Raw genomic sequence first — 17,403 nt, forward strand, 5'->3', positions numbered from 1 at the left:
ACGTCATCTCTTAGCGACAACCCCAAGCTTCGCGCCAATCAGTTGGGATTTCAAGATACTTTTTGAGAACTCTCCTGAGTCTAAATTGCGAAAATATGGTACGTTAAACATTTTCAGAAATTTATTCCATCTGAAGCGACGTTTTTCTTCTAAAGAAAGTGACTTAATAACCCCAATCCATTTGTCTTGTTGAATCTGCGCGTTGCTGTTGAAACTTCCAAGTGCAGTCTGCTAGCCATAGCCAAAGGAACATCTCATATTAGTTAGAATTAGACTTCTACGAGAAACATAACATACATACAACATCTGTGGTATTATTATTGTGTTAAGTATTGACATCTTTGTGCTGATTAGTTAATGACGAGACACGATGCACAATTACATGACAATATAAATGTTCGAAAGTGAAATCTCCAAACTGTTAGGCGTCACTTATCCTTGTCCAATTTAGAAGCGCAGCGTTGTGTCAGTTCTGATCAGTAACCAAATAGTTTTTTTTCCTCGGAGAAATTTCCTGATCAGGCCAATGAATTTGTTGTCCGCAGGACATCAGGAGGTTCTTTCAGCCGACTTCAGCCAAACCTGCGGCGCAGAAATCGACCTCAAAAGGGGACATTAAAGCAGAGAAGAAAAAGAATTCTCTGTCAGACGAGGAAGTGAAGAAGAAAGCGACTAAAGTAAAGAAGTCCTGTCACAGTCTGCCTGCTTTGTTCTAATAATTCTTCTTTTTAATTTATTTTGTTTCATTTGCTTCAGGTCAAAAGCAAGCCTGAGGAGAAACACAAGGTTGGTGACAAAAAACGAAAGAAACATGGAGTCATAGATTCAGGTATGCACGCTTTTAAAACTTTATGCCTTGTTGGACCATTCGCAATGATTTCCACTCCATGATTATTCTGATTGTGTACCTGGTATGTGTTATCCTGTTTGAGCGAACAAAACAAAGGTCAGTGTTGGGAAGTGTTGCTTTAAAACAAAATGACATATCTCATGTGCCATTAAAAAATTAAATGCTTCTAGTCGTATGAAATAGAAGTCTATTGACAGAACACAAATACAGAGAAACCTGAACAACGGGAGTTTGAAATTTTGAGAAAGTTAAAAAACATGAGCATAGAGAATTATCATTTCTAGCATTATTGGATGTGGAACTAGTTGCAACTTTGGAATTTAATCCAGGCTGTCAGGAGACATCTTTTTTTATTTAAGAAAAATCTTCTTCTTTTCCTTTCGGCTTTTCCCTTCAGGGGTCGCCACAGCGAATCAGTTGCCTCCATCTAACCCTGTCTTCTGCATCCTCTTCTCTCACACCAACTACCTTCATGTCCTCTTTCACTACATCCATAAACCTCCTCTTTGGTCTTCCTCTAGGCCTACTGCCTGGCAGTTCAAAACTCAGCATCCTTCTACCAATATATTAACTATCTCTCCTCTGGACATCTCCAAACCATCTCAGTCTGGCCTCTCTGACTTTATCTCCAAAACCTCTAACATGTGCTGTCCCTCTGATGTACTCATTACTGATCCTATCCTTCCTGGTCACTCCCAGAGAGAACCTCAGCATCTTCATCTCTGCTACCTCCAGCTCTGTCTCCTGTCTTTTCCTCAGGGACACTGTCTCTAGACCAAACAACATCGCTGGTCTCACCACAGTTTTGTACACCTTTCCTTTCATTTTAGCTGAAACTCTTCTATCACACATCACACCTGACACTTTCCTCCACCCGTACCATCCTGAAGAAGAAAAATGCAGTATTGATTCATAATGACAGATGTTTACCTCTGGGGACTTGTTCCTTGAGTTGCTACCAAAAACTTGATATTTTCCTCCTTGCACACATCTTTTCTTGTCTCATCAGATTCTGATGAAGAAGAATTAGCCCGGAAGTCAAAGAAATCCCCCCCAAAAAAATCAAAAATGAGAATGACTGAGCAGCCTTCCAAAAAAGATCCTGTGCAGTATGTCTCTGAAACAGGTAATGGGACAGTGCTGACATACACCTTGGTCTTGGCATTTTGAAATAAAATGGTTTATTGTCATGTTTGCTATGATGAAAGTAAAGGCTTTTTTTTTTGATGACATCTGTGCAATTTTGTCTGTTTTTGCAGACATTAAAGTTGCAGCTGTAGTGTCAATCAGATAGTCCTTGCTATCTAGTGTTACAGATTTGTCATTGCTTCGCTTGACTGTAGTACTTAACCTGCTCTGAGTACCTGTACCTTAATTCATACTCTTAACAATTTTGAAGGATCCTGCTTTATGATGGGGAATTCCGGTAGGAGTATTCTGGTAATTTCCTAGATACTATGTTTTGATAAGATCTTCATCTTTTTTTTGGTTTTAGACTCAGACAGTGATACTTTTCAGTCTTTGAAGAAAGTCTCCAAACCCAAGCAGAATGGTAGAGCCAAACCATCAAAGTCAAATCCTGAGAGCACTCACCCTGGAACAAAGATGGTGAAGTCGCCTGGCAAATCCTCTTCCACACAGAGTAAAAGTACAGCAAAGTCTCCTGTCACCCCAAAGACAGCCCCACCTCCTTCACCCAAACAAACCCCCACCTCTGTACTAGAATACTTCGGCAGTGCGGCAATTCAGCGCTCTGATAAGAAGCTCGTAGGCAGCACCAAGCGAAAGGCTGTAAGTCTTGATGATCTCCATCACTCGTTGCTGTTAAAATTTATTACTCCTCTCATCACATCTCTAAAATCACAGATCTCTGAGTATTACCCACTAAACCCTTCACTGAACTTTTTCTCTGGTGTCATTACAACATCAAATAAGAACATGAGTATAGCAGGTTGAATTTATTAAAAATTATTTCCTCCCCAGCCAACTGAGGACACAGATGAGCTCATTAGCGATGAACAAATTGCCAGAGCACTGCAGATGGACGAGGACATGGAGGTAGATATTTTGTTAATTTCTATTCTTATTAAACGGTAGTTTATCAGTCAACAGGGAGAAAAAAAATTAGCAATACAAGTGTTTTGACAGATGTTGGCAGACATCTTTTTTACTTGTTTTATTTTTGATAAATTAACCTCTCCTTTTAAACTTTCCTTCTTAAATGATTAGTAAGTTAGATAACATGCAGTTTAGCTGTGTTGGGTCTTGGGAAATTGTTTTGACAAAATTATCAGTCTAAGCAAACAATCAGATTCATCAATTGTAAGGTTAATGTAAGGTTAATGTACAAGAATGTGAGGGCTGGTGCAAAAAAGGAAAATCCTTAACTTAAAAGTTTATATTGCCACCTGAGTGTAAACAAAAGGTTATTGTGACTCTTTTCATAGAATTACTAAAATAACATACAATTTAAAGTGTCTTTAAATACATAAGTGTGTAAATCAAAGAACAAGTTAAACATGTGACAAACTTGTTAAAACCTCATAGCAATGACGCTACTCAGTTAACAGTTCAGCTTGTCCTTTGTTGTCTTCTCTCAGCTAGAAAAGCAGGTTCATGAAGATGAGGACTTTGCCAGAACGTTGGCGATGCTGGATAATGAGCCTCAAGCAAAGAAGGTGACTAAAAAGCTACAACATAACGGCGCATTTACTTTTGTTGTTGTGGTTGTTAAAGGTAATGTAAATTTCCTTGGGGTCTCTATATTCAGGCTCGTAAAGGCTCAGATGATAAAACAATCCCTGTCACATCTCCCAAAAAGAGCAGTTCAAACTATGCTGCCAGCAGTACCTCCAGCTCTTCGAAGTCCAGTCAAAGATGCAACGTGTCGGACGATGCAATGACTCAGTCTCATAAGAAGAACGCTGACCAGGTCAAAACCAGCTCTAAACTGGCTATGATGAAGAAAAAAGATGAGGAGGGAGATGAAGGTCTGAAGGTGAAAGCTGCAGTTTCCCCCAGAAAACCAAAAATCTCTCCCAAAAAGGAGCCACTTGCTTCGTCAAGCCCAGACATGAAGGTCACACCCACCACAGCCAAGACTTCTCCCAAGAAACCAGAGGTGAACAGAGGAGATGGTTTTTGTCAATTAAAATGCATTCTAACAATGACATTATTACAAATCATTATATTCTTGAATGAGAAGTGAAAAGTAAATGGCTCATAAAAGAAACACATAATTTAAACACATCATCTTTTGTCTCAATCAGGGCACAAGTCCTGATGATACACAGAAGAAGATCAACACATCAGCTTACAGGAACTACCTCAACAGAGATGGGCCCCGAGCTCTGGGCTCCAAGGAAATTCCTAAGGTTGCACAGAGAAAATCCATCCTTCAGCTCACAACCATCTTTTTGGGATTGTCACTTATGATTTGGTTTGTTTGTTTTCCAGGGTGCAGAGAATTGTTTGGAGGGCTGTGTGTTTGTGGTGACTGGTGTCCTGGAATCAATGGAAAGAGATGAAGCCAAGTCCCTGATCGAGCGCTACGGAGGCAAAGTGACAAGCAACATCAGCAAAAAGACCACCTACCTGGTGCAGGGCAGAGACAGTGGCGTCTCAAAGCTTGAAAAGGTGACCAACCTAATCCAGACTAGCAAATTCTGATTTAAATTTACATGTGATATTGATATCACAGTCATACAGAAATTAACTGTGTTCATGGACTTCTACATACAGTGAAAGTAAGTGGAAACTAAGACTACTATTGGCATTGATCTACTGTAGTGTATGAAATATAAAAAAATGGGAGTTTTCAAAATTTAAATTTAGATCCTACTGAATCAGAAGTTGTGTGTCGAGAATGTTAGAGACAGCAGTTTAGAAGAAGGATCAGCACCCATCTACAAATGATAACATCTGAGACATAGTCATTTGTCAGATAAAATGCACTAAAAACTCGTCATGAAGTTTTCAAGTTTCAAGTTTATTTATTTTTATATAGCCCAGATTCACAAGCAATGTCTCAAAGGGCTTTACAATCTGCACATGGACGATATCCCTCTGACCTTTGTGCACTGCAAGCAGTGCGACCCTCGCATCGGATAAGGAACAACTCCCCCCAGAAACCCTTTTAACAGGGGAAAAAATGGATGGGAGAAACCTCAGGAAGACTGCAGAGGAGGGACCCCTCTTCCAGGAGTGGACAGACGAAGCAATAGATACCGCATGTACAGATTAACAACACAATAATAATAACAGTAACAATAACAGTCACAATAAATGTATAACAAAGGCATGCCGATCCATCCAGTAGAGCGAGTCACCACCAGCCGATGAAGCACACAGAGGTCACCGATTGCTGAGGATCCACCACTCTGAGGACAGACCAAACAGTGCCTAAGTCATTCAGCTCAAAAAAGTTAAAGTCAAGGTTACTCTGGCAAAACCCCAAAACCACAGCAGAACCAAATGAGGCAGAACCAGCACTCCCCTAGTGGATGGTGAAACAGGACCACTGTACAGCTTGTGCTATCGCCAGCCATGGAAGCAGACAGAGGTAGCCGATTGCCGATGATCCACCACACAGAGGCCTGTGAGAGAGAACAGCAGAAGAAGGAAGAGAAACAGAGATAGCAGAGATAGCAGGGGCGAGAGTGGTGCTAGAGGGACCAGAACAGCAGAGAATTAATGGGAGGCAGGGGCCTAACTAAGAAATCCTATGACTCGTCGGCAGGACTAGGCTAAACCTAAACATTGAGACCGCCATCCCCGATATTACTTATATGTTAGGTCGAACAGATATGTTTTGAGTCTAGATTTAAAGACATTTACAGATTCAGACTGTCTAATATTTATAGGGAGGTTATTCCACAAGAAAGGGGCACGATAGGAGAAGGCCCTCTGGCCAGCTGACTTCTTTTTAAATCTAGGAACACACAAGAGACCAGTATTCTGAGAGCGGAGAGCCCTAGTCGGCGTATAAGGTTTAACAAGATCAGACAGATAGGTTGGTGCAAGCCCATTAAGGCTTTTGTATGTTAGTAAGAGTACCTTAAAATCGGATCTAACATGAATCGGGAGCCAGTGTAATGCAGCCAAAACTGGGGTGATATGGTCAAATTTCCTAGTTTTAGTTAATATTCTTGCTGCTGTGTTCTGAACCATCTGAAGGCCCCTAGTTCTAGACCGAGGCAACCCTGATAACAGAACATTACAATAGTCAAGTCTAGAGGACACAAAGGCATGAATCAAAATTTCAGCATCAGCCATGGCTAAAGAGGACCTAATTTTGGAAATATTACGTAGATGAAAGAAGGCGATCTTTGTCACCTCTTTAATATGCTTGTCAAAGGCAAGAGTCGAATCTAACGTTACTCCTAGGTTCTTGACTGTTGAACTATGGGTTATAAGACAGTTATCTACAGATATTGTTAGGTTTTGAAATTGGTTACTATGTCGTGCAGGGCCAATGATTAACATTTCAGTTTTGTCTGGGTTTAGGAGCAGGAAATTACTGGACATCCAACTATTCACAGCAGAAAGACAGGCCTCTAGTTTACTCAATTCAGATCGATCATCTGCTTTTATAGGCATATAAAGTTGTGTGTCATCCGCATAACAGTGGAAACCTATTCCAAAGCTGCGTATAATTTGACCAAGAGGTGCAACATACAGGGAGAATAGTAGAGGACCAAGGACAGACCCCTGAGGTACGCCATATTTGACGTCGGAGAAGGCAGAAGTTTTATTATTGTAGGAGACACATTGTGTCCTATCAGATAGATAAGATTTTAACCAAGCCAGAGCTAACTCACAGACACCAAACTGTCTCTCCAGTCGGTCAAGGAGTATACAGTGATCTATAGTATCAAATGCTGCACTAAGATCCAAAAGAAGGAGAACAGAAGTGGTATCAGAGTCCAGATTTAATAGGAGATCATTCACAACTTTGGTAAGTGCTGTTTCAGTGGAATGGCGGGCCCGAAAAGCTGATTGGAATGGTTCGAAAAGACCGCTTAATGATAAATAATCTAAGAGCTGTTGAGATACCACCCTTTCTAGTATTTTAGATAAGAATGGAAGGTTAGAAACTGGTCTATAATTATTTAAAGACTCTTGGTCGAGATGTGGCTTTTTAAGCAGAGGTTTAACCACGGCCGCTTTAAAGCTAGTGGGAACAACACCAGTTGCAAGAGAAAGATTAACTACATTTAACATAGTAGGGCCCAGCAATGGCCATAATTCTTTAACTAATTTAGCAGGGAGAGGGTCTAAGAGGCATGTAGTAGGTTTGGAGAATGAGACCAACTTTGTTAATTCTACCAGAGAGACATTCTCAAAGTGTGTTAAAGAGAAAAGTTGGGTTTTAACACCCAGAGAAGGAACCACATCAAATTTTGATCCAGGTGAAGCTGAAGAAGTTATTTCATGTCTAATGTTATCAATTTTACGGCAGAAAAAATCTTGGAAATCATCAGCCGCCAATAACAAGCTGCTTGCCGTTGACTGTTTCTGGGTCAATCTGGCTACAGTATTAAACAGAAATCGAGGGTTGTGTTTATTTTTACTTATTAATCTGGAGAAATAGGCAGCTTTAGCGGTGGACAGAGCACGTTTGTAATTTAAGACACATTCGTGCCAAGAGATGTAGCATGATTTAGATTTAGATTTACGCCACCTGCGCTCTAAACTCCTACAGGCTCGTCTGAGAGCGCGTGTCTCCTCGTTAAACCATGGTGTAGACCTGCGCACCCCTATGGTTTTAGTTTTTAGAGGTGCAACTGAGTCCAACAGACTAGAAAGAGCTGAGTTTAGATCACTAGTGTAATTTTCGATTGATCCTGTTGCTACAGTAAAAGGAGTCAATACCTCAGGTAGAAGCTCACTAAGTTTAGATACCGTTGACAAGCCGATATGGCGAGTAGTGACTAAATCAGGAGTAATGCTATTTTGACAAGTAAAGGCTGCTTTAAAAGTAATAAGAAAATGGTCAGATATCACTGACGTAAGAGGAGAGACAGTCACAGCAGTAACATTTATACCACGCGATAGAATCAGATCTAGGGTATTACCATTGGAATGAGTTGCTTCATGAACCCACTGAGTGAAACCTAACATGTCCAGGAGGGTTAGGAAAGCTTTACACAACGGATCACTAGGGTTATTTAAATGAATGTTAAAATCACCTGTCACCATAACCTCATCAGATTGAGTAATTAGATCCGAAATGAATTCACCAAATTCTTCTAAGAATAAAGAATAGGGACCAGGCGGTCTATAGACTACTACAAGATAAAGCCTGCTGTTTACAGCTGTAGGCGATGGTTTTAGAACAAGAGCCTCAAAAGATGTAAAATGAATATCTAGATTCGAAGTCAGGTTCAGAATAGATTTGTAGACTAAAGCAACACCTCCACCCTGTTTATCAGCCCTTGCGGCATGAGCATATGTAAAATCAGGTGGTGAAGCTTCATTTAACGGTAAGAAGACATTTGGTTTTAGCCATGTTTCACATAGAGCAATCATATCCAGGCCATGCTGAAGAATTAAATCGTTCACAAGCAAGGCCTTCGATGACATTGATCTAATATTTAAAAGGCCAAATTGAAATGTGGTAGTGTCACTAACATGATTATTAGACGGTTTAACAGCTGAGGATGTATTAATCTTAATCAGATGCCGCGTCTCAATAAATCTGGGAGGTAAAGACCTATAAACACGATGTGATACAATAACTGGGATGCTTTCAGGTATAGAGTCTTGGATAACCTGATCAGGTGCTTCACTGAAAAGCACCTTGTCAGTGGTGATAAGAGCAGAAGTAAGATTCACATGGGTAATGTCCCGGGCCATTTTATTAAAAATCTGAGGGAAGGAGACAGTCTCAACGTCACTAACTATTCCATCAGTCTGATGGTTTCCTAGTCTAGACTCCACAACCGCATCAACAACTACCCTAGCAGGCTCTCTAATCACCTGCAGCCCGAGCGCTGTATGGCTATTGTTAAAGACGCTGTAAGGCCCTGTCTATATTCCTGGATAATAGAGCTGCCCCTGCCCCAGTAGGATGCAGGCCGTCAGCTCTCAGCAGCTCGGGGCGGCCCCAGAAGGAAGGCCAGTTATCTACGAAGCCTAAACCCTGTTCTAAACCCTGTTCCCTACAGTAGCGCGCCAGCCAGCGGTTCAAAGCTGTTAGTCTGCTATAAGTCTCATCATTCCCCCGCACAGGCAAGAGGCCAGAGACTATTACTCGATGCCGACACATCTTCCTAGCGCAGTCCAGAGCCCTAACCAAGCTATTCTTGGTATTCCTGCTGCATCAGTCACTTATTAAAGACTTGGTTGCCACTTCTCAGTCTTATGTCTTCTGTACAATTTGCCGATACAGTAGTACCTTGAGATATGAGCTAGTCGACATGTGACTTTTTCTAGATCAGACCTGTGGCTCTGTCCATATTTCTGTTTGACATGTGAATATAAAGCTGAGATACAAGCCGTGCTTTGGAAGACCCCCTCTAGTTGGCGGATGGATACAAGATTAGCTGAGACCAGATCTCATGGTCATTCATGGAGTAAAGATGAAGTTCATATGTGCTTGTGACTTTTGCGTTTCTTTTAATACTTTATCATGTTTTATAATTAATTATACACAGGCAGGTATAGCATGCATGTCTATTGTTTTATTAAAAATATGTGTGTTTAGGAGGGGGTTTTTTTTCATAATTTAGAAGCTTTGGGGTTTTTTTTATAAGGCTGGAACTAATTAAAATGATTTTAGTTATTTTAAATTGGGAAAATTTGTTTTTCAGGTATGAGCTGTTTGACTTAAAAGCTCAGTCACAGAAAAAATGAAACTTGCATCTCAAGGTACTACTGTATCTTAATGCATTGTTTTCTTTTGTCCACTTTTATACTCAGGCACAGAGTTTTGGTACCCAGATCCTGGATGAGGATGGTCTGTTAGAGCTGATCAGGACAACACCAGGAAAGAAGTCCAAATATGTCATTGCTGCGGAGGCTGAGGTCAGCATGAACATTTTTTTCCTGAATGATGTTCATGAAATCATTTAATATGTGACGGGCTAATATGACTTCCAATTGTTTTATTCTTTTAGAGGAAGGTGTCAGTGACCCGCACGCCCCCCAGTAAAACTTCAAAGAGCACCCCCAAATCTCAGAAGACGTCTCCCTCCAAAGGTAACTCTACATCGCCTCACACCCCAAGTCCGTCAAAGACCAGCTTGGTGCAAGGCCACGGTGCCAAGTTCAAGGAAGGTGGAACTCCAGCTGGGAGAGGCTCACGTTACACAGCTAGGAGAGACCTGGCGCTTTCATCTTCTTCTCCATCTTCTTCTGGATTGTCATCCTTATCGACTGGAGAGTGCGACAGTCTGCTGTGGGTTGACAAGTACCGGCCGCTGTCTTTGAAGGCTGTTATTGGCCAGCAGGGAGATCAGAGCTGTGCCAATAAGCTGCTACGTTGGCTGCAGAACTGGTACAAACACCACGGCGGGAATGCTTCTAAGCCACCAGGTATCAACATGTTGAACTGCGTTTGTGGTGTTTGAGCAAATTTGATGGTGATGAAAACTGGTTGCCAGGAATTGTTTTGTTCAGTAAATTTTCAACTCGAAAAGATGTTTCTGTCTGCAAGAGCGTGTGATTTGTTCTATTTTTATTCTGCGTAGCTGCAAGGTTTGGTAAGTTTGGAGGAGGAAAAGATGATGGATCAGGATACAAAGCTGCTCTGCTCTCTGGACCTCCGGGTGTTGGGAAGACCACAACAGCTGCCCTGGTCTGTGAGGTCAGTCTGAATACAGATGCCGGCATGTCTTGGGAAATTTTTGTTTTGTATGTTTTGCCATGTTTAGTGTGTTATTTTTTAATATTCATAAACCAGTGATCTCCAGCTGGTTACACATTTCCTCACAGTCTGATCTGTACCCCTCTGTGCTTGTGTGATTTTCTTACAGGAATTGGGCTTCAGTTATGTGGAGATGAATGCTAGCTGCACTCGCAGTAAGAAGAATTTGAAAGAAGTTGTCGCAGAATCTCTTAACAACACAACCATTGAAAATTTCTACAAAGGTGAAACTATTTTATTTCTTGTTTCTTCATGGTGTTGTGTTATATTTTTTACTTGAAATCGGTCTTTATTGATGCACTTGTTTTTCAAGAAGTTCAGCAGAAGTTTTAATTGTGAAATAAATCCAGACGAGATCGTGGAGCAGAGAAGTTTCTGTTTGCATTTTTTTGCTGCACAATGTCATTTCAGTGCTTGTGAAGCAGTGTGCTAACATTTTCTCAAGGTTTGCAAAAATAATAGAAAAATCTAAGAATAAATATTATAATTAGTATTCTTTGGGGGGTTTTTTTTGTTTATTTGTGGGGTTTTTGGCTGTCTTGGAGATGTTCCATATTTTTCTTGCAGTAAGTGAACTCTATATCTGACTGTTAGTCATGTTTTGTAGGCACGTCTCAGACTGTGAGCAGCAAACATGTCCTGATCATGGATGAGGTAGACGGCATGGCTGGCAATGAGGACCGTGGAGGAATCCAGGTACAGCAGTTTACTGGTGGAAAATAACTGCTGTCGTTCTACGCTGCCATGAAGCTAAAAAGCCCGAACCGCGCTAGTTTTGTAATTTAAATCAAGGTGTATCCATGAAAATCAATTTATTATGTTCTCTTTGTTGATTTCTGACCATTTCCTTCTTGTAGGAGATGATCGGCCTGATCAAAAATTCAAAGATTCCCATTATCTGCATGTGCAACGATCGTAACCACATGAAAATCAGGTCACTGGCCAACTACTGCTATGACCTCCGGTTCCAGAGACCACGAGTCGAGCAGATCAAGGTACACATACAAACAGCCTTTATTCTAGCTTCTGATTAAAATGAAACAGTAGAAACTTCAAAATACATCAGACATGGAGCTGTTGAATGAATTTAGCTGGTACGTGTAGATGTTAAATTGGAAAACCTAATGATTAAAAACAAGCTAAGAATATTCAAAAAGTAAGCCTTATTTATTCCTCTCTTTGTTTCCTTTTTCAGGGAGCCATGATGTCCATGGCTTACAAGGAGGGAATCAAAATCCCACCCCCAGCTCTTAATGAAATGATCCTAGCTGCCGGTCAGGATATCCGACAGGTAAAGCTCAAGTAAAAAAGAATAAAAGTCCCAATCATAATGAAGTCATGGTTACGCCTGTTACCTTTGGTTGCCACTCTCACCTAGATGGTTGTTTTCCCATTAGGTGATCCACAATCTGAGTATGTGGTCAGCCAAAGACAGAGTGATGTCTTATGACCAGTGTAAGTCTGACGCAGCCAAAGCCCGCAAGGACACGAAGATGGGGCCGTTTGATGTTTGTAGGAAGGTGTTTTCATCAGGGGAGGAGACATCCCACATGAGCCTCATCGACAAACTGGATCTCTTTTTCCACGACTACTCACTAGCACCACTCTTTGTTCAAGAGAACTACCTTCATGTTCGGCCACAAGCTGCTGGGTAAGACAGCTCATATTTTCTCCAGCAGGTTTCCAGCCTTTTTGCTTCATGTCTTAACAGACAGGAAAACAAGCTAAATGAGCATATTCCCCCAAAAATTACTAAGTTCCTTGATTTGTCTGCTTTCTTGTAGTGGTAATATGAAGTCTCACCTAGTTTTGCTCAGCAAGACAGCTGACTCCATTTCTGATGGAGACCTGGTGGACAGACGGATCCGCTCTGGGCAGAACTGGTCACTACTGCCAACCCAGGTACCACAGTCACACAAACTAAAAAATAACGGTGGGCTTGTCTGTAGGTCAAGATGCACCCGATCAAACAACAACAGTGGGGTTTTTTTTTTAATATATAATAACATATTAACGTTCTCGCATTTATTATATTACTGGTTTCCTTTTCCAAATTTTTTTTTCTAAATTAATAACATTTTCTTCTTTTACCTGAGCTGTTGTTAATGTTTCATAACAAACACTGAATTTCATACTTAAATAACTAAGTGCACTGGATACTTTTAATGAGCCAGTGCATTTAAACACACACAGACAGAAACGTGTTCCTGACATTCATCATTATGCTGGTCTTTTTGTGTGCTTTCAGGCCATTTATGCCAGTGTGCTACCAGGCGAGCTCATGAAAGGCTACATGAGTCAGTTTCCCACTTTTCCCAGCTGGCTCGGCAAGAATTCTTCTACTGGTAAACATTCCCGCATCATCCAGGAGCTGGCCTCACACATGAGTTTAAAGTGAGCAGATCTTCACACACTCTTTGAACTAGTTACAAAAAATGAAATTGTTTTATTGTTGTTGTTTTTTTTGGCCCCTGCAGGACTCTGAGCAGCAGACAGGCGGTAAACCTGGACTACCTCCATTACCTGCGGCAGCTGCTGCTGAGCCCGCTGCAAAAACTCGGAGCAGATGGAGCTGGCGTAGCCGTGCAGCTGCTGGACGATTACCAGCTCCTCAAGGAGGACGTGGATAGCATCATGGAGATCAGCATCTGGGGAGGAAAACCCGATCCGTACTCCAAACTGGACTCTAAGGTCAGCAGGAGGTGGGAGGGTCTGGAGTTTGGATTTTGGAACCTGTGGTTTAAATCATGGGTCAGAGATGATACGTTAGTTTTATTTACCCATTTGCATTTACTGCTGTTAAACCTAATGTTCAATACACTTCTAAACCCATATGAGTGGTTCTCTCTTGGGTAAAAATTAAATCTACAGACTTCGATGAATGAATCAAAATGACTCTTTCTCTGGTGACATTGTCCTTCTCCTCCCAGGTGAAGTCGGCATTTACACGGACCTACAACAAAGAAGCTCACCTGATGCCATACTCCCTGCAAGGAGTAAAAAAGGGTCGTCGTGGTGGGGGCGGTGTAGAGTCAGAGTTGGGAGGCGAGGATGTGGACAACGACATGCAGGAGTCTGAGGATGAGGCAGAGGGCCTCAAAACAGATGCCATGATCAAAGTAAGAGCATTCTGAAGGGGGTGGAAGTGTGTAATCCTATTTGATACGATGAACAAAAAGTATTTTCTGACTCATCTTTTGGATTTTTTTTTCTCTGTCTTGTTCGTTCCTGCAACAGAAGAAGGCTAAAGCTATGAAGGAATCAAATAAAGAGAAGACAGAAGATTCTGGGAAGGGGAAAGGGAAAGGGGCAAGCAAGGGGAAGGGCAAGGCCAAGAAATAAAACATGACCAAAGGTGGAAAACAATCCCCCTCCTTTCACCCGCACCAGATCTTCGTGTCCTCTGCATCTTCAGTGAACAATAACATTGAAACTGATCTTATCCGCGTCATTCAGCTCATCTGTCCCGCATTCAAACGCTTTACTAGAGTAACACGTGGCTCAAAATTGTATTTCTTATTTTTAACTTAATGTTTTTCATCATAGCTCTTCTAAACGAACGATGCCTCGTATCTGTTCATACTAACAGCTATCATGTCTGTACTCCTCTGCATTAACCCACAAGAGTACAGTGCTTTTGTTCCATCATCAGTGTATGAGCCAGGTGTCACAGCTGTAAATAATGTGCTGTAGTTGAATGTAAAAGTTACTTTTTGCTAAGACTACAATGGAGAAATGTTGCAGAACAAACGGTTGTGCTTACATGCCTGTAAATTGCAATTTTGTAAAACACCTAGTAGGCATTAAAATAAAAATATCACTGAGGAGTGTTGATTGGGTTTTTTATTTTTTAATTAAAGTATCCTGATCTGGCAGAGGCACACATTTTTAGAAAATGTTTAAAAGCTTGTCAGCGTAATTTGGTTTTTAGATTGTTTTGCCTGAATTTAAAAGTTGTTCTTAGACATAAAAACATGACACTAAATAAGTTGGTCAGATCATAGGTTATACTGGTAGTACTTACAACAATGTAACTAAATAATGTCAAATGCCAAAAATAAATCATAACCTCACAGAAAAAGATAAATTCTTCAAATGTTTACCCCAGAACCCCAGAAGATAATCAATTTACAGAACCAGCGTCTGAAAGTGAAACTTAAATTTTGCTTGGAAATTATCATTTATTTATGAAGTATTAAATTTATCAAGCAATGATTTAGTTTGAATCAAGATAAAATCAACAACTTGGTAAAAAATTATATCAAGGTTCTGTACCATCAAAAACAAGTAGTTCTACAGACAGTAAACAAATATTTAAATTTTGAGGTCAATTTTATTAAGCTTTGAAACAAAAAGTCATACCTCATGTCCAAATCGCTCAATCTGTAATACCAAAACGTTACTAAAATATATTTGTCAATCAAATCATACAAGAACCATTTAAATGGATCAGCAGGTAGAACAAGTGTTTCCCAAAGTATATCTCCCATTTACCGACTTCCTTCAGTCTCAAAATGATCCAGCTTTTAATAACCCCATGACACCAGCATCTCTAGTACTTGGTAAAGAACTTCTTGCTCCTCTGACACACTGGAAAAGTGATGCCTACCAGATACCAGAATCATATCTTAGTCCAATCTTCACCAGCAAAACTCCAGTTATTGAGTATTCCACTTCACTCGGCAGAAAAGCATCCAAAAATTTCTGGCTTATCTAAATGTTTTTTTCCTTTTCAGCTTAGTGGTGGCCATTGGTCCTACCAGAAAATCTTCAGGGCTGTACTGCATGAGTACAGTAAATCATTGTTACGGTGTTTTTAACTATTTGCAAATGCACATTTTTAGTCTGCAGTAGTATTTGAAAGTAGCATTTTGCTGGAAAACCTCAAATCCGCTGCACTGTGCCATTTAAACTACTTGTGTTATTTGGGTATCAGGCATTTGTGAAAACTGAAGTATTAGTATCTACAGTTCTTTATTAAACTGGATCTGAGCATGATTTTGTAATTGAAATGACTGCTGTGCAACACAGACCAAACTGAGTTTGAGATGGTGTGATTTTGTAAAAAAAACCTGTCCTTTATAAAAATGTTCTGAAATGAAGAAACCCCTTCGACTTCTTAATACAGTAAAAAGCAAAACAGAACCATAAATATTTCACCTAAAAATACATTTATTTACAGAAATAGAAACTATCATGGGACTATTTTTATTGATTAGGTTCATCAGCTCTCAGGTAAATGGAACAATCAGAGATCTTCTTCACCTGTTGGACATTCAGTGTCTCGGAGCACATGGGACATACCGTCTCTGTTTCCAGCAACCTGGACACACAAACGGTTCGGTGTAGATTAGAGAATGTTACAGAAAGAGAAGAGACTGAACCCGCTTATACTTAATCAATTTCACTGAGAATAATAAATATTTTACACCACTAACATCTGCACTTTACTTATTTAGACCGTTAACACAGGTTAGGGACTAAACAAGTACTCAACTGAGTATTTCATGACATCAGTGACTCAAATATTGTGTGGATATTGAAAAAGATTGTCCCCAGTGACCGAGCTCTAGCTCTGCAAAAAGAGCTTTAGTGTTGGGAGTGGAGGCAACCCACAGGTCATGACAGCCTTGCATTACCACGAATTTCAATTAGAGAGAAATCATGATTAAACCCAAACGTACTGTAGGCTGGAAATGGTCTCCAATCAGACTATGACTGGTTTAAAACACCCTCCAATATAAACTAGCACCCATAACATTTACAGATAAAGTCACAAGACATTCTGAGAAGATTCAAAGATTTTTTCTTAAGAATTACATTTATTTTTATGATTTATGAATTTCAAAACAACTATGTTTACTGTACTTACAACGTTAATTGTGAGTAGAGAGCAGGAAATTCACAATGTGGACATAGAGACCAGTCCTCCTTCAGCATATGACGACCCTGAGAATTGTTTTTAAAAAGAACAAACGATAAGACAAAGTAGAAGTGTAACCATTTTGCTCAATGAAAATAGTGTTTTTTAATCAGGTGTACCGTGGCAATGCAGTAGGGCAGATTGTTGTTGCAGGAAATGCACAGCAGTTCATTCTGCTTTAGCTGAGAGCCACAGAAAGGACAGGGAGTAGTTTCTTCCTCCAGCTCAGATGTATCTGGATGTCTGTAATGACGCGTGGAGAAAAGAGGGAATTCTCAAAACATAGAAAACATGTTTAAAAATTAAAAGTGACAGAAAAAGGGAAGTGCAGACTCACCGAACTATAGCCTCAATCTTCTTCCTGTGCGTTGGGTTGATCTCGTTACGGTACTCAGGTCTCAGCAGCATGGCGGCAAAGCTGAAAGCCGAGTTCTTCAGTCCAGCACGATGGCATTCAATAACTGCTGATGTTAGAATGGGAACGACATCTACACACAAAAAGAGTACGAGATTTTTTAATTTCAATGACATTTAAGCATCATTTAGTCTTTTCCATCTTAAAAAAGGTGGATCTCACTTTCCCTCTGTGAGAGACTTACGAGATGGAAACTTGCTGATGTTGTTGCCAACGCGAATGAGCATGCGAGCTGCTTTGAGGTGGTCGCCCCTCTTCACGTGAATCTATATGATCACACAAAATTCTTCAAAGTCAACAATACTGCACTCAAATAATGTTAATGTTATAGTATGATGGACAACAAT

General features: G+C 40.4%; 2 protein-coding genes across 3 annotated transcripts in view; one reads left to right on the forward strand and one right to left on the reverse strand.

The window, feature by feature from the left end:
- Positions 1-14,538, forward strand: rfc1 (replication factor C (activator 1) 1). The gene is made up of 23 exons (XM_068320792.1): positions 1-98; positions 546-677; positions 757-829; positions 1,860-1,976; positions 2,346-2,641; positions 2,834-2,908; positions 3,451-3,528; positions 3,621-3,971; positions 4,120-4,224; positions 4,307-4,486; positions 9,773-9,877; positions 9,970-10,387; positions 10,543-10,658; positions 10,828-10,942; positions 11,326-11,414; positions 11,576-11,713; positions 11,914-12,009; positions 12,116-12,369; positions 12,503-12,620; positions 12,967-13,112; positions 13,196-13,409; positions 13,649-13,837; positions 13,956-14,538. Exons 1-23 carry the CDS (start codon positions 96-98, stop codon positions 14,058-14,060), a joined length of 3,513 nt encoding a protein of 1,170 aa, XP_068176893.1. The 5' UTR covers positions 1-95; the 3' UTR covers positions 14,061-14,538.
- Positions 13,811-17,403, reverse strand: part of wdr19 (WD repeat domain 19) — a 17,226-nt gene continuing 13,633 nt past the window's right edge. Inside the window, exons 32-37 of one of the 2 annotated variants that reach the window (XM_068320790.1) lie at positions 17,241-17,322; positions 16,979-17,129; positions 16,761-16,884; positions 16,591-16,667; positions 15,984-16,041; positions 13,811-13,946 (exon numbers count right to left, since the gene is read on the reverse strand). In XM_068320790.1, coding sequence (XP_068176891.1) covers positions 13,833-13,946; positions 15,984-16,041; positions 16,591-16,667; positions 16,761-16,884; positions 16,979-17,129; positions 17,241-17,322 — 606 coding nt within the window. In that variant the 3' untranslated portion in view covers positions 13,811-13,832. Of the gene's footprint in view, positions 13,947-15,880; positions 16,042-16,590; positions 16,668-16,760; positions 16,885-16,978; positions 17,130-17,240; positions 17,323-17,403 lie in introns of those variants that run through there. The other variant, XM_068320791.1, reaches the window with a different exon arrangement.

Source organism: Antennarius striatus, chromosome 8 (genome assembly GCF_040054535.1).
Source record: "Antennarius striatus isolate MH-2024 chromosome 8, ASM4005453v1, whole genome shotgun sequence".
NCBI classification, from domain to species: Eukaryota; Metazoa; Chordata; class Actinopteri; order Lophiiformes; family Antennariidae; genus Antennarius; species Antennarius striatus.